General features: G+C 40.3%; 1 protein-coding gene across 2 annotated transcripts in view; it reads left to right on the top strand.

Annotated features, from left to right (window-relative positions):
- MANBA (mannosidase beta) overlaps positions 1-13,381 on the top strand; it is a 78,928-nt gene extending 65,547 nt beyond the window's left edge. For both annotated transcript variants that reach the window (XM_019738927.3, XM_019738926.3), the window contains 4 exons: positions 6,927-7,071; positions 9,738-9,880; positions 10,773-11,030; positions 12,461-13,381. In XM_019738927.3, coding sequence (XP_019594486.2) covers positions 6,927-7,071; positions 9,738-9,880; positions 10,773-11,030; positions 12,461-12,685 — 771 coding nt within the window. In that variant the 3' untranslated portion in view covers positions 12,686-13,381. The remainder of the gene's footprint in view (positions 1-6,926; positions 7,072-9,737; positions 9,881-10,772; positions 11,031-12,460) is intronic.
- Positions 13,382-14,192: the final 811 nt, after the last annotated feature.

The raw sequence follows: 14,192 nt of genomic DNA, 5'->3' as shown, positions 1-14,192 counted from the left end.
TAGAGGTCCATTTTATTTCCCCATGTTGCAAGTAACTTGATTATGAGAACTAAGGGGAAAAAGGCAGGCTGTGCTACAGGCCCAGGTGTTGATGACACCTGCTACCCTGGAACAGTTGTTTGTTTGGTCAGCAGCACTGAGACATGATAGAAGATCCAGGCTGTGCTGAGCTTTTAAGATGGGTATAGGGTGAGTAAAGGAGGGGAATATTTATATGCATCGTGGAATTTAACAGTCAGGCAGACAATCAGCATTCTTTGGGTGTCTACTAAATGCTTGCCCTGGGCTGGGAGGGGTTTTGTATACCTTCTTATGTAATTCCAGCAACATTTGCCGATATCTGTGTTATTATTCTCATTTTATATGTGAGGAAACAGAGGCTCAGAAAGACTAATTATTTTGCTGACGTTCTCAGGGCAATGAATGGAACAAGTTTCTGCTTTTTAAACTATAATATTATATCCCCTCATAACTGTGATAAGAGGAATTCTATAACTGTCGAGGTGTTTAGTTGAATTATAATGTCAATTTTCAGCAGTTGAGTAAAGCAGACATCAGATATTTGACACATTAAAAAAAGGCCTTACTGGAACAATAGAGAAAATCAACAAAACCAAAAGTGAGTTCTTTGAAAAGATCAGCAAGATTGAAAACCTTTTGCTAGACTGGCCAAGAAAAAAAAGAGAGAAGACACAAATTACTATATCAGCAATGAAAAAGGCAACATTACTATTAACCTTACAGAAAGAAAAAGGGTGAAAAGGGAATACTATAAACAATTGTATGACAATAAATCATAGAACCTACACAAAATGGACAAATTCCTAGAAAGACACAAACTATGAAAACTAACTGAAGAAGAAATAGATCCGAGTAAACCTATAATAACTAAAGAGATTGAGTTAGTAATAAAAAAGCTTCCCTCTACAAAGATGGCTTCACTAGTGAATTCTAAAAAAAAAACAAAAAAACATTTAAAGAAGAACTAACACAAATCCTTCACAAGCACTTCCAAAAAATAGAGAAGAAACCACTTCCTAACTCTCTTTTAAAGCCTTTATTATTCTGATACCAAAACCAGATAAAGACATATCAAGAAAACCAAACTATAGATCACTATTCCTTATGAATATAGACAGAAAAAAAATCTTCAACAAAATACTAGCAATCCAAATCCAGCAGCATATAAAAAAGTTTATACACCATAATCTACTGGGATTGACCCCAGGAATGGTTCAACATGTGAAAGTCCATCAATGTAATATACCATATTAATAAAACAAAGGTAAAACAACTATATGATCATCTCAATAGATGAAGAAAAAGCATTATACAAAATCCAACACCCTTTCATGACAAAACAACAACAAGAAAGCCATTCAACAAAGTAGGAGTGGAAGGGAGCTTCCTCAACCTGATATAGTAAAGCATCTTTGAAGAACCCATAGCTAATCTCATATTTAATGGTGAAAGACAGAAAGCTTTCTCCCTAAGATCAGGAACAAGACAAAGATGCCTGCCCTTGCCATTTCTATTCAACACTTCAACACTGTACTGGAGATTCTAGTCAGGACAGTTAGGCAAGGAAATGAAATAAAAGACATCCTAATTGGAAAGGAAGAAGGAAAACTATATCTGCAGATGACATGATCTCATATATAGAAAACCATAAAAAAATCCACCTATAAACCTATTAGAGCTAATAAATTAATTCAGCAACTTTGCAGGATATAACATCAATATACAAATATCAGTTGTATTTTAAGCCAATGAGCAATTTGAAAATGAAATTAAGTAAATAATACCATTTACATTAGTATCAAAAGAATGAAATACTTTGGAATATATTTAACCAAAGAGATGAAAGGCTGGCACACTGAAAACTACAAAACATCGTTGAAAGAAATTAAAGAAATGGAAAGACGTCTATGTTCATGGGTTAGAAGACTTAATACTGTTAAGATGGCAATACTCCCCAAATTGATCTACAGATTCAATACAATCCCCATAAAAATTCTTACTACCATTTTTGGAGAAATGGGCAAAGTGAGCCTAAAATTCACGTGGGAATGCAAGGCACCCAGAGTAGTCAAAAGAATCTTGAAAAAGAAGAACAAATTTGTTCTCACATTTCCTGCTTTCAAAACTTACTACAAACCTACAGTAATCAATGTAGTGTGGTACCGACATAAGGCCAGACATATAGATTGATTGAATAGAATTGACAGTCCAGAAATAAACACATACATCTTTGGTCAATTGATTTTCTACAAGGGTGCCAGTACAATAAAATGGAGCAAGAATAGTGTGTTGAACCAATGGTGATCAAACAACTGGATAACTGCATGTAAAAGAATTAATTTGGACCCCAACCTCATACCATATACAAAAGTTAACTTTAAATTGATCAAAGATCTACATGTAAGAGCTAAAAATATAAAACCCTTAGAAAAAAACATGGGTGTATATCTTTGTGAATTTTGATTAGGCAACAGTTTCTTACATACATATGACACCTGAAGCAGAAACATCCAAAGTGAAAAATAGATAAATTGGACTCCATCAAAAATAAAAACTTTTGTATGTCTAAGGACACTATCACAAAAGTGAAAATATAATCCACACAATGGGGTGTGAAACTGCAAGTCATATATCTCATAAGAATATAATGTCCAGAACATATAAAGAAAACTTTTACAACTTAATAATAAAAAAGACAACCCAGTTCAAGTTGGGTGAAAGATTTTAATAGACATTTCTCTACAGAAAATTACCAATAAGTATATGAAAAGATGCTCAATGTCATTCGTCTCATTAGTCACTAAGGAAATGCAAATCAAACCCCCAGTGAGATACCATTCACACCCAGTGGGCTATCTAGAATTAAAAAGAAAATAACAAGTATTGGTAAATCTATATATCTATATCTATACATCTATATCTATACCTATACCTATATCTATATCTATATCATCTATATCTATATCTATATATCTCTATATATCTGTCTATTATCTCTCTATCTCTATCTCTATCATCGAGAGACAGAGAGAGAGGCTCATTGTAAGAATTGGCTCACATGGTTGTGGAAACCAAGTTCTGCCACCTACAAGATGGAAAACAAGGAAAGCTGGTAGCATAATTCAGTTTGAATCCGAAGGCCTGAGAACTGAGGGGGCTACTGGTGTACGTACTGTCATCTGAAGGCCTGAGAACCAGGATGTCCAATGTCCAAGGGTAGAAGAAGAACGTTCCAATACAAGAAGAGAGAATTCCTCCTTCCTTTGCCTTTCTGTTCTATTCAGGCCCCCAACTTGTTGGATGATACCCGCCTACACTGGTGAGGACAGACCTTTATGCAGTGTGCCTAATCATCAGAGACATCCTCATAGATACACTTAGAAATAATGTTTTACCAGCAATTTGGGCCTCCCTTAACCCAGCCAAGATCACAGATAAAGTTAACTGTCACAGTAAGGATGTAGAGAAATTGGAGCCCTCATATGTTGCTGGTGGGAATATCCATGGTACAACTGCTGTGGAAATGTTTTTTAGTTTTAGTTAACACTGATACAGAGTTACCATAGGACCCAGAAATTCTTCTCTTAGGTACATATAAAAAAAATGGAAAACACGTTGACCCAAAAACTTGTGCACGAAAGTTCATAGCAGCATTTTTTATAATATCCAAAAACTTAAAACTGTCTGAACATTTATCAACTGATGAATGAATAAACAAAATGTGGTGTGTCTATACAATGGAATATTCAACAATAAAAGGAATGAAATACTGATACATGCCGCACCATGGATGAAACTTAAAAACATTATAGTAAGTGAAGGAAGCTAGTCCCAAAAGGAAACATATTGCATCATTCCACTCACATGAAATGTCCAGAATAGGCAAATCTATAGAGACAGAAAGTAGATTAGAGGTTTCCAAAAGCAGAGGAAAGGGGAGAGTGAGGAGTGACTGTTAACCGATACAGTGTTTCTTTTTGGGGTGATGAAAATATTCTGGAATTAGGTAGTGTACAACCTGTATCTATACTAAAAGCCAGTGAACTATAAACTCTAAAAGGGTGACTTGTATGATGTGAATTATATCTCCTTTTAAAAAATAGCTTTATTGGAAGATTCTTATTCACAGGATAGCTTTAAGTGAATAAAGAATATAAATCACATCTGGCAGGAGAACTTACCCTAGTTTCAAGGGTAGGGAGTGTGATTCTAGAACATGCAGCCCAGCTACACCTCTGTCACTGGAGGAAGGGGATGATGGGTTTTTGTAGATCGCTAGCAATCTCCATCACAGTGGCAAAGATGGAATTGGAACCTTAGGTCTTGGTGTTCTGGTCCAATTTCTTTTTTACCACACCATCTGTTTCTCCAAGGAGACTGATTCATAAGTGTAATCAGGCAAGCGGCTGAATATAGGCATATTTTTGAAACTAAAATAAGATTTGTCTGCTAACAGTGGGACTGAGTAACCTTGGAAATGACTAAGCATTTATCCTTTTAATATGTAAAGACTTCCCTCTTTAGGAAAGTCTGCATAAGCGTATAATTATGTGAAAAAATAGGTACAGTTTTTTAAAGGGAAAGAGGTAGTTCCAGAGATATTCCAGAGAGCAAGGATGGCACAACGTCCCTTTGAGAAGGTTAGTGGGCAGTGGCCTTCTGCATTTTTATGACCAAACATGTCATTCATTAGTTCTGACGAGCACCCACTGGTTTGGGTAAACCTGGATGCGTGTTATTGGCACGGTACCACCTGTCGTGGCATGTACCTCACCCTGTAGCGCCCGAGCATTCAGGCGGCTCAGTTATCCCCCTCACACTGAGTTCAAGTATGATAGACTACCAGTTAGAGCTTGTGCAGTGCTCGCTTCCTTTCCTTGCTACCAAGCGGTAGGAGTTCTGCTTGCATTTAAAAGATGTTTACATTTAAAAAATTTAAAGGATTATTACTATTTACTGATTAAGCCAAAAAGGGTAAATTGTAACGAGGAACTTGTTGGAATAGATATACAGAAATAAATATATCTTGTAGGTACTTCTGAAAATTGGAATAGTTTGGAGACTGAAAACTCAAATGTTTGTAGGGAACAGGCAGGTAATTTAGAGTAAGATTATTGGGAATTGTGGCAAAATGGAGCATATTTAATGGTGAAAGACAGAAAGCTAGCATATTCTGACTGCATCCTGTGGTCATTTTGAGTTGGCACCGATGCCACTCACTTTGTGACATACTTACTTTCTTTAGAGCATATTTGCCTGTGTCACTGCTGTGGTCCCAGTGCTTTGGTTCCTGAATGAGAAGGGCATTTCTTCATCTGCTCACCGCTAACATTATCTCTTTCTTGGAAGATTTTAATAACTGTCTTGCTTACATCCACTCTGGCCCCCTGCAATCCAGTCTCCTTTTGGTAGTCAGAGTTGTCTTTCGGAAATGCAAATCTGGTCACTTCACCCGTTAGCATGAAAGCTTTCTGTGACTTCCAGTTGCCTTTAGGTTGTACACCAAAACCTGGCCAGGTCTGCCACTTCCATCTCACCAGCCTCTCTCCCATCACTCCCAGCTCTCTGGCTCCCACCACCGTGGCCTTCTTGCAGTTCTTCACCTCTGCATCCTCTCATCACGTGTTGTCCTCTCTGGCTGGTGGAAAGGTTCTGTCTTCTCTCTTTTCCTCTTTCCTCTTCTTTGAGGCCAATCCTCACCCCTCAGCTAGGCCCATTTCCCTACTGTCCAAACTCCTCACATTGCATTCCTCCCCTTCTTAGCACTTATTCCTGTTTAAAGTTTATATTTATTTGTGTGATTCTTTGATTAAGACCTATCTTAATCAAAGCCAGTAAGTTCCACGCAGGTGGGCTGTATCTTTTTTGCTGAGAGAGGAGCTTCCCATTCCAGCACGCACCACATACTATAGGTGCTTATTAAGTATTTATTGAATGACCATGCTTTCTTCCTGCTTTAGCCTCCACAGCTTTACAGGAGGGCATCTGGGCTTTGTCTTCGAGTGGCCATTACATGCATCCTTCTTTTTCTTTTTCTGTGAAAATCCAGGTCCTACTCCAAGGCTATCCTTTTGTCTGAGGAATCCTTGCAGCTCTGACCGTTTCTCCTTGGTGACTTCTAATGATCTCTCCTTCACGAGCCTCTCCTAACTACAACTCCAAGCGAAGAGCATGTGATACGCAGTGTCAGTAACAGCAGCAATGAAAGAGACTGGGTTTTCAATAATGATGACAGTTATTAAGGGTCGTGCATGACATTCTTTAGTGCCACTTAAACAAGAACTAAATTCACTTGTCTCATTGCTGCAATTCGCTATCTCTTCTGCTATAATGAGGAATTGCACCCATAAGAAATTTGACATGATCAAAAGCCGTGATATAAAAACAATTGCTTGACTAGAAAAAAGGAGTTAGGGATTGGACAGTATCAGACTCATAATGAAGTTATGTTGCATATAGAATTTGTTTCTACTAGAACTTTTTACAACACTGGCTCTGCACGTGTTAGTAAAACCCATCACAGCGAAAAACTTATATTTGTTTGACTACATAGAGCATTTGCTCCGGAATAATAGTCTTCATTTTTCATCATGGCCCACGCTAATCATTAGCAAAGAACCTTTTACACCATCCTGTTTCCTTGATCCCATTGTTATAACATAGCAAACAGCAAGCCCCCAGAGCAAACCAGCTCTTACAGAGCAAAACAGCTCCTTTCATACTAAGGGGCGACTTCCACATCTGTATAGTAATGGCATATATAATGCTAATCAAATTCCCTAATTTACCCAGTTTGCTTAAAAAAAAAAAAAAAGCAAACAAACCTGAAGCCTGTAATTTTCTCAGATTTGGACAGTCTACATCAAATAATAACACCTGTGTTATAATGGTTTCCCCGGAATCAGGTGATGCAAGCCCAGTGTGTCAAAACAGAAACTGAATTCTACCGCCGCAGTCGCAGCGAGATAGTGAACGGAGAAGGGCACACCATGGGGGCACTGTATTGGCAGTTGAATGACATCTGGCAGGCTCCTTCCTGGGCCTCTCTCGGTAAGTGTTTCAGCGTCTTTGTGTGTGGGACAGAAAGCAGTACCTGTGGGGAGAGGCACTGAGAAAACACAGGCCGGGAGAGGAGGTTCTCCAGCAGCTGCTCTATGAACCGCACCCCCAACCCACCATCACAGCCTTTCCAGGAGCCGTGGAGGCAGCCTCGTTATGAGTTCTGTGCTGTGCAAAGTCGTAGAAGCAGGCCAATGAAGGGGATAGAGTCATGCACGGAGACCTCCGCATGTGTCTTATAATTACTGCTTCAATTTAAGTTTAATTCAGAGGACATTCCAGGGCAAAAGGAGCCCTGGAATTTAAGTTTCCCTTCTGTTTAGGAGAGTTCAACCATGTGGACATGTTGGCCCCATAATGTCACTTTCTCTGACTCCCCTTTAAGTCTGTGAGGTCATCTGTAGTTTGCCCTCTTTATCTCTTGGGGGAAAGGTAGTAGAGTCAGAAATCCAAGTAGGAAGGGTTCTCAGCGGAACCAGTTCAGTTAGCAACACATGAAGTGACCAGCAGGGCACTAGCAGTGTGAACTATTTTATTTTGGGAAGTTAAAAACATTAAGGAGTAATAGTGAATCTTTGACCTTCACCAATGGTGGTTTGAAGCAAAGTTCCGTTCATAATATAAAGCAAAATTTGGGGTCAAAAATGAGGCAAGGCCATAAAAGTGAAAAGGCCATCTTGCTGGGTGAGGCTCTTAAACTCGCTGTGAATGCAAATCCCAAGTCCACTCAGCACAGGCTTTGAGGGGTGCCAGGTGCTCTCTTGAGGAGAGTTGGAGTTTTGATCAAGTTTCTCTGGCCAAACTCTATCAACACCAACCAGGTAAAAGGGTATTGAATGAGAATCAGGGGCAGGCTGTGGGGAAATAGCCTTCTGGAACATGTAACACTGGACAAAGAGATGTTATTCAGAGATACTTGGACCCTGGTTTCTGTCTGCGGACAAAGTTGTGGACTTCTGAGGCTGAGTTTGGTTCAAGAAATGGGAGAGCCCAATTTTTGTAAATCTTCCCTTTAATGACTATATGCAGATTACTTGAATGAGAAGAGTCTGATGGGAGAGCAAAAATTTGGCTGTCTTCTAAACTCTAGCAAGACAATGCCTCCGTGGGACGGTCACCGTCTCCTTATACCTGTTAGACACAGTAGGTCCCAGGACGAAGCTGTGACAAGTTATGCTGTATCTGCTCCTGCTCTGGGAAGCCTCACAGCCTCTGTTTAATTCTGCTTAATTGGCCCAATAAATCTGGTGCTTATAGTGTGTGCAGGGAGGCTAGGGGAAGTATGTGTCACCTCTTATCATCTGAAATGGTGATAGTGTAAAGGGATCAATAGCTACTTGGAATCTGTAGATTCTTATATACTTTTTTTTTTTAAATAGTCTCATTTATCGTTGTAATTTTGCAAATGCAAAAATCCACTGGGCAGTTTATTTGGCTCGTAAACTCAAACGGCTACAGAGCTAATAATGGCAACGCTAGAAATCACATAGCATTTCAGCCTGTGATGCAGCGTGTGTTATGTTGGGATCTAGACTCTGTCACTGATTAGAGTGTGACAGATAACTAGGGTGTGTATCAGTGAGACCTTCTGCGTCAGTTGCTGTTCTCTTGCGTATTCTATTTGTGGCCTTGATCTCTGGACCCACACATCTGAAGACTTCCTCCTGTAACAGATATCACAGTGAGACTGTGTAAGTTACATCAGTTCTGAGCCACCTTCTATTTATGAGAAAACTTTCCAAATGTAAGTTCTAGTTCATTTTATAGATTGAAGAGGAAAGGCCTCTCCCACCCCTCTCCCCTTGTGGTTGTTGTTTTTAAGGGGAAATTCTAAGAGTTGGAATTGAAATGCTGAGAGTTGAAATTCTGAAAAACCTGAAGAAATTAGTTCTATCTGAACTTCAAAAACCACATGTCTCCATCTCAGCAGCTTGCACTGTGAGTTCTGCAATCAGTGTCTCTCTTGCGCTTGGAAGTTGTTTGGCAATGCATTGTTTTGTGGGGAACGCTCTCCTCTCTGAAATAGTCATGCTGAAATAGTTTTATAGTTTGTGGGTTTGGCCTACTAGATAATGCCAACAGGGCACAGAATTATACAGGTTCTCGACAGCTTCTCATTGTATTTGAGGAACTGTCATTGTCATCAGTTTGGATGTTCTCCAGCCTGAACTTGCCCACCATTTTAGTGATAGCGGTTGTTTTGTTTCCCTCGGAGGATTTGTGCCTTTGGGAAAATATTCACTCTTACGAATGAATATTTATTTGTAACAGGTGTTCACTGCCAGTGCTACTGATTTCTTTCTTCATGTATACATAGTGAAAAGAAATATTGGTGCCTTGAGCTCTTGGGAACAGAATTTCATGTAAGAAAGTGCTAGCTGGGACTCAGGTCTGGGCCCAAACTACTACCTGTGGCATGTTTGACTTAATGCTCAAGACTTTGCTTCCTCATTTGAAAAGTGGGATGTTAATACCTGCCTCACCCAGATGTGGGGATATCAGGAGGTGTCCCAGCTGCTCAGAGCCCTTACCAAACGTGGGATTCTGCCCACATTCAGCCCCTAGAATCATGACAAATCATACACAACTGGGCCATGTGAGGGACGATTCTGACGGCTTGACGCTGCCCATCTCCTAACTTTCCTGACCGTTTCTAGAATATGGAGGAAAGTGGAAAATGCTTCATTACTTTGCTCGGCATTTCTTCGCTCCGCTGTTGCCTGTGGGTTTTGAGAATCAAAGTGTGTTTTTCATCTACGGGGTGTCAGACCTTCGCTCGGACTGTAACGTGACTCTCACTGTAAGTTGCTTGGATTTTTTTTTCTCGCTTATGATAGAATTTTAGACGATTTCTTTAGTTATTTGGTTCTACTTATTTTGGGAAAAAGAAAAGAGAAATTAATTTGTATCACAATGTTTCTAGTGCCTGTAGCAGAACATGCAAGGGCTGTCCTTGGAGTCAGAATACCGGTATTCAGGGTAAATCTCGGCCGTTTATTCTGTGACCTTAAGCCTAGGGTCTCGGTGATTCAGTTTCCTCATCTGTAAAATGATACCAGCCATTCTTCTTAAAGGATTTCTATGGGTAGTGAATAAAATAATTCAATGAAAACAAATTATAAACTGTAAAATGTCACTTAAATGTAAGGTTATTTATTATCATGAAAAGCTGGAAATAGCCTAAACTTAATTTAAAAAAAATGTTAGAAGTCGTATGTTAAAGTGGAAATCAGTAAAATTATTCAGAATGTTTATGTAGAAAAACAAAATTGTATTGAAAACGATGCTAGGGAAGGATAGAAACTCAAAGAAGTCTTGGGTGGCTACAGTTTGGAGGACATTGAGAATAGGTTGTGTTTATGGAATAATTACAATGCATCAGGTACTGTGTCATCCTTAGTTTATTTTATTTAGTTCTCACAACAAGCCTGTGAAGATAGTGCTGTTATTATTCTCATGTTACATATGAAGAAATGGAGACTTTGAGAAGCTGAGTAACTTGCTTTTTTACATAACTAGTACTTGCTTGGGCTGAGGTTAAACCCAGGTTTTATAGTCTCTTAATCAGTCCTGCTATTCTGATGTTCATCAAGTATTATTACTATTATTCTCTCTCTCTCTTTCTCTCTCTCAAAAAAAAAAAAAGTAGTAACCAAGAATATTTGTTTTTCTTCTGTCTTGTTTCTTGGCAGGTGAGAGTCCACACATGGCATTCCCTGGAGCCTTTGTGCTCTCGTGCCACGAAGCATTTCGTGATGAAAGCTGGGGAGGCCGTTCTCCTCTATCAGGAGCCGGTGCCTGAACTGCTGAGGAGATGTGGGAATTGTACTCGGCAAAGCTGTGTGGTTTCCTTTTACCTGTCAACCGACAGCAAACTGTTGAGCTCAGCCAACTATCACTTCCTGTCCTCACTGAAGGAGGCCGTAGGGCTTCAAAAGGCACATATCACTGTACGTTCCAGTCGGCTGGGGTCACGGTGGCCTTGTGGAACTGTCCTGCTTCTGGGCAGGCATATGGCATCCTACTTTTTGCAAAGTTTCTCCTTGGAATTGAGTTTATTCAAGGCCTGGGGAATTTTGCCCCCTGCCCACTGCAAGCAATGACCAAATGAGGTTTATTTCTAGTTCAGCGTTTGTCAAATTTTTTGGTTCCTGCTACCCCTGCTGTCCCCTCACCCCTGCCTTGTGGGGCTGGTGCAGGGGATGGAGGGTCAGCAAAGTCATCGCCATTGATGTCCTGCCACTAGGTTCCGGGTGGCAGAGTCCCTTCTGGCCTCCGCCTTGGCGCAGCAGTAACTGAGGCGTCCCTGGCAGCCTTGAGGGCCGGCGGGGCCAGCCGTGTAGATTGCGTGCCTGGGACTGCTTTAGGGTCTTCAGCACAACAGCTGGGCGGCTGTTTTGGGAATGTGACATCTAGCCTCAAGCCTCAATCTCTGACCCTCTGACAGCTGCCTAACACACCTAAGTTTCTTTTCTGCTTCTACCAAAGTAGGTTTCCTTGTTTATAACGCAGAACCTGGAATGGTGATTCTACAAGTGTGTAAGGCTAAAATTATGTATAGTAAGAATTTCCCTTTGAAATTCTTTATGTCACACATACTGTGTAAAGTTAGACCTATGGTGTGGCATGTGTGCATGTTGAGGAGCCATGTTTCATGACAAACGCAGAGCTTTAACAGCAGGGCCACACTCAGTTCATACTCACACTGCGAGGTTTACAACCCCCCACCCTTAGGGTGCAGCTCGGCCTCACTCTGGGCATATGCTGCTCAGCTAATTAATGACAAGATTTAAACCGCGCTCTCCTTTGCTGATATTGTGTGGGGTTCTCACGTGTTAAAAGTGCTCATAATGTGACTTTGTGGTATTATGCGATGAAAGAGAGAAAGTTCTAATGCTAGAGCTTTTGTAAATGCCTGGCAGGTTGCTGTCTAGACTGCTGGATCTTTTCAGAGAACTACAAGGTGTGCTCCGTGGTTATGCCCTGCAGCTGGCTCCAGATACTCGTATATCCTGAGAAAGTCATTAGACGGCCCACAGTTCTGCAAAAAGGTTCCTCTCTTGATGCTATCCTGAGAAAAACATAAAAGATATAAAGCTTTGGGCTTCTTGTGAAATATTCTCTTTAATAGCAGGAGACTACGTATTTCTATCGTTGGTTTGAGGTTACAATTTGGTAATTTCCCACAGCCATGAAAAAATTTCCATGTATTTTTTAGTATCTGACACAGTCTATGGAATATATGACTTGGGCAGTTGCAGAACCAGTGTTGTAGGAAATGCATTCCTTGTTAGGCGTACATAAACATTCTGACAGGCTTTGTTATGTAGAACAGAGAGCTCTTCCCTCATGCTTCATTTCTTTTCTCCTTTTCTTTCAGGCCATCATCTCTCAGCAAGAGGACACATTTGTTTTTGATCTGGAAACCTCAGCTATCGCTCCCTTTGTTTGGTTGGATGTAGGGAACGTCCCAGGGAGATTCAGTGACAATGGTTTCCTCATGACTGAGAAAACGCGGACTATATTCTTTTACCCTTGGAAGCCCACCAGCAAGAGTGAATTGGAGCAATCTTTTCGTGTGACTTCCCTGACCGATATTTACTGAGGGAATCTAGGTTATGCTTGCAGTGGACACTGGAATAAAGCATTTCTAAGGCACCGGGTGGAGCTGAAGACAGCCAGAGACAAGCTAAAGAAGCTGGGGCTGTGGCTGCGTGCTGCCGCACACCTGATTCATCGCTCCATGAAGAGTGTGTGCAGCATTTTTTCAGGGACGGCTGTTTCCTCAGGGGATGTCCCCCAACACGCCTGTGCCCAGGTGTTCTGTAGTCTGTGCCAGGACTGTGTTTTTAGCCTTTCCCCTCACAGCTTTAGCACCACAAGAACCAGTTATATAACCCAACCGCCTCTCCCTACCCAGAAAAGGAAGCCCACACAGGTAGCCCACACAGGTAGGAACACGACCACGGGGCTTCTGATTTGGCTCAATCAAATGAGCTTTCCAATTCAAAGGAATAAGATTTAGACTTATTGACCCTGAAAGCAAAGTGGCATTCCCTTTATCTTGGGGTTAAAATCATTTTGCTTATATTGGTTATGTAAGAAGTTATAACATTATTTTGTTATGTATTATCATGTTTTAAAGTTACATTGATAAACTGAATGGGGCAAAATGTTAATAAGTACCAATCTGGATAAATGTGTGGGATTTTTTTTTTTTTTTTTTTTGTACTGCTTTTGCAACTTTCTGTAAGTTTGAAACCATATCAAAAATTAAAATTTGTACAAATTGCATTGACAACTTGATATTTCATCTGTGGCTTATTTAATCATTTCATAAACATTCCCTTGTGCCCAATACTGTGGTCGGCATTAATTTCCATTTAGCTCTTGCCAAGTTTATAGTCTACTTGATACACTGGGAGAGTCTGAAGAATCTAGACTAAGATATTTGAGGGGTTTTCTCTGGGAAGAATCATGAAATTTGTTACAGAATTGACCAGCAGTGAGAGTTTGCCTTTAAAATCAAGACTTATTAGATAATTGTTTTGGTTTTAAAACTGAGACATTTTAGGCATACTTCAGTGACTAAAAAGAAGAGAAATAAGACAATCCAGGCCTCTTCTTCTAAGAGTTTCTAAGTATCGAAGAGTTTCCTCATTTTATGTGTTATTTGTGTGCGTGTGTGTGTGTGTGTGTGTGTGTGTGTGTATGCGTGTGTATGCGCCTTATGAGGGTCTGGGACTTAGGGATGTAACTCAGAAGACTCTTACTTGATAAATATATCATTTTCTTGTCTCTGTTGAAAATCCTGTTTTATCAAACTGTTGCTGGGGGACAGGAGGATACTCTTCTCCTTAAAACTAGAGAATATTCTATGCCAGGTGCCCTGTGAGGCGGGCTTTGAAATTGTTGGGTCAGAATTTACATCCCAATTCTGCCTTACGAGCTCTATAACCTTGATCAGGTCATTTAACTTCTATGTTCAGTTTTCTTGTGGTAAAATGGGAATAATTACGCTTGCCTTGTAAGTCGATTTTGAAGAATAAATAGAACATTTAGCTGAAGGGCTCAGCCCAGTGCTGGCACTTAGTATGGCTCTGTACATGGAA

Source organism: Rhinolophus sinicus, chromosome 1 (assembly GCF_057876585.1).
Source record: "Rhinolophus sinicus isolate RSI-liver-muscle chromosome 1, RSI-T2T, whole genome shotgun sequence".
Taxonomy (NCBI): Eukaryota; Metazoa; Chordata; class Mammalia; order Chiroptera; family Rhinolophidae; genus Rhinolophus; species Rhinolophus sinicus.
Note: the sequence above shows the minus strand (reverse complement) of the source record. Positions and strands in the feature narration are given on the sequence as shown.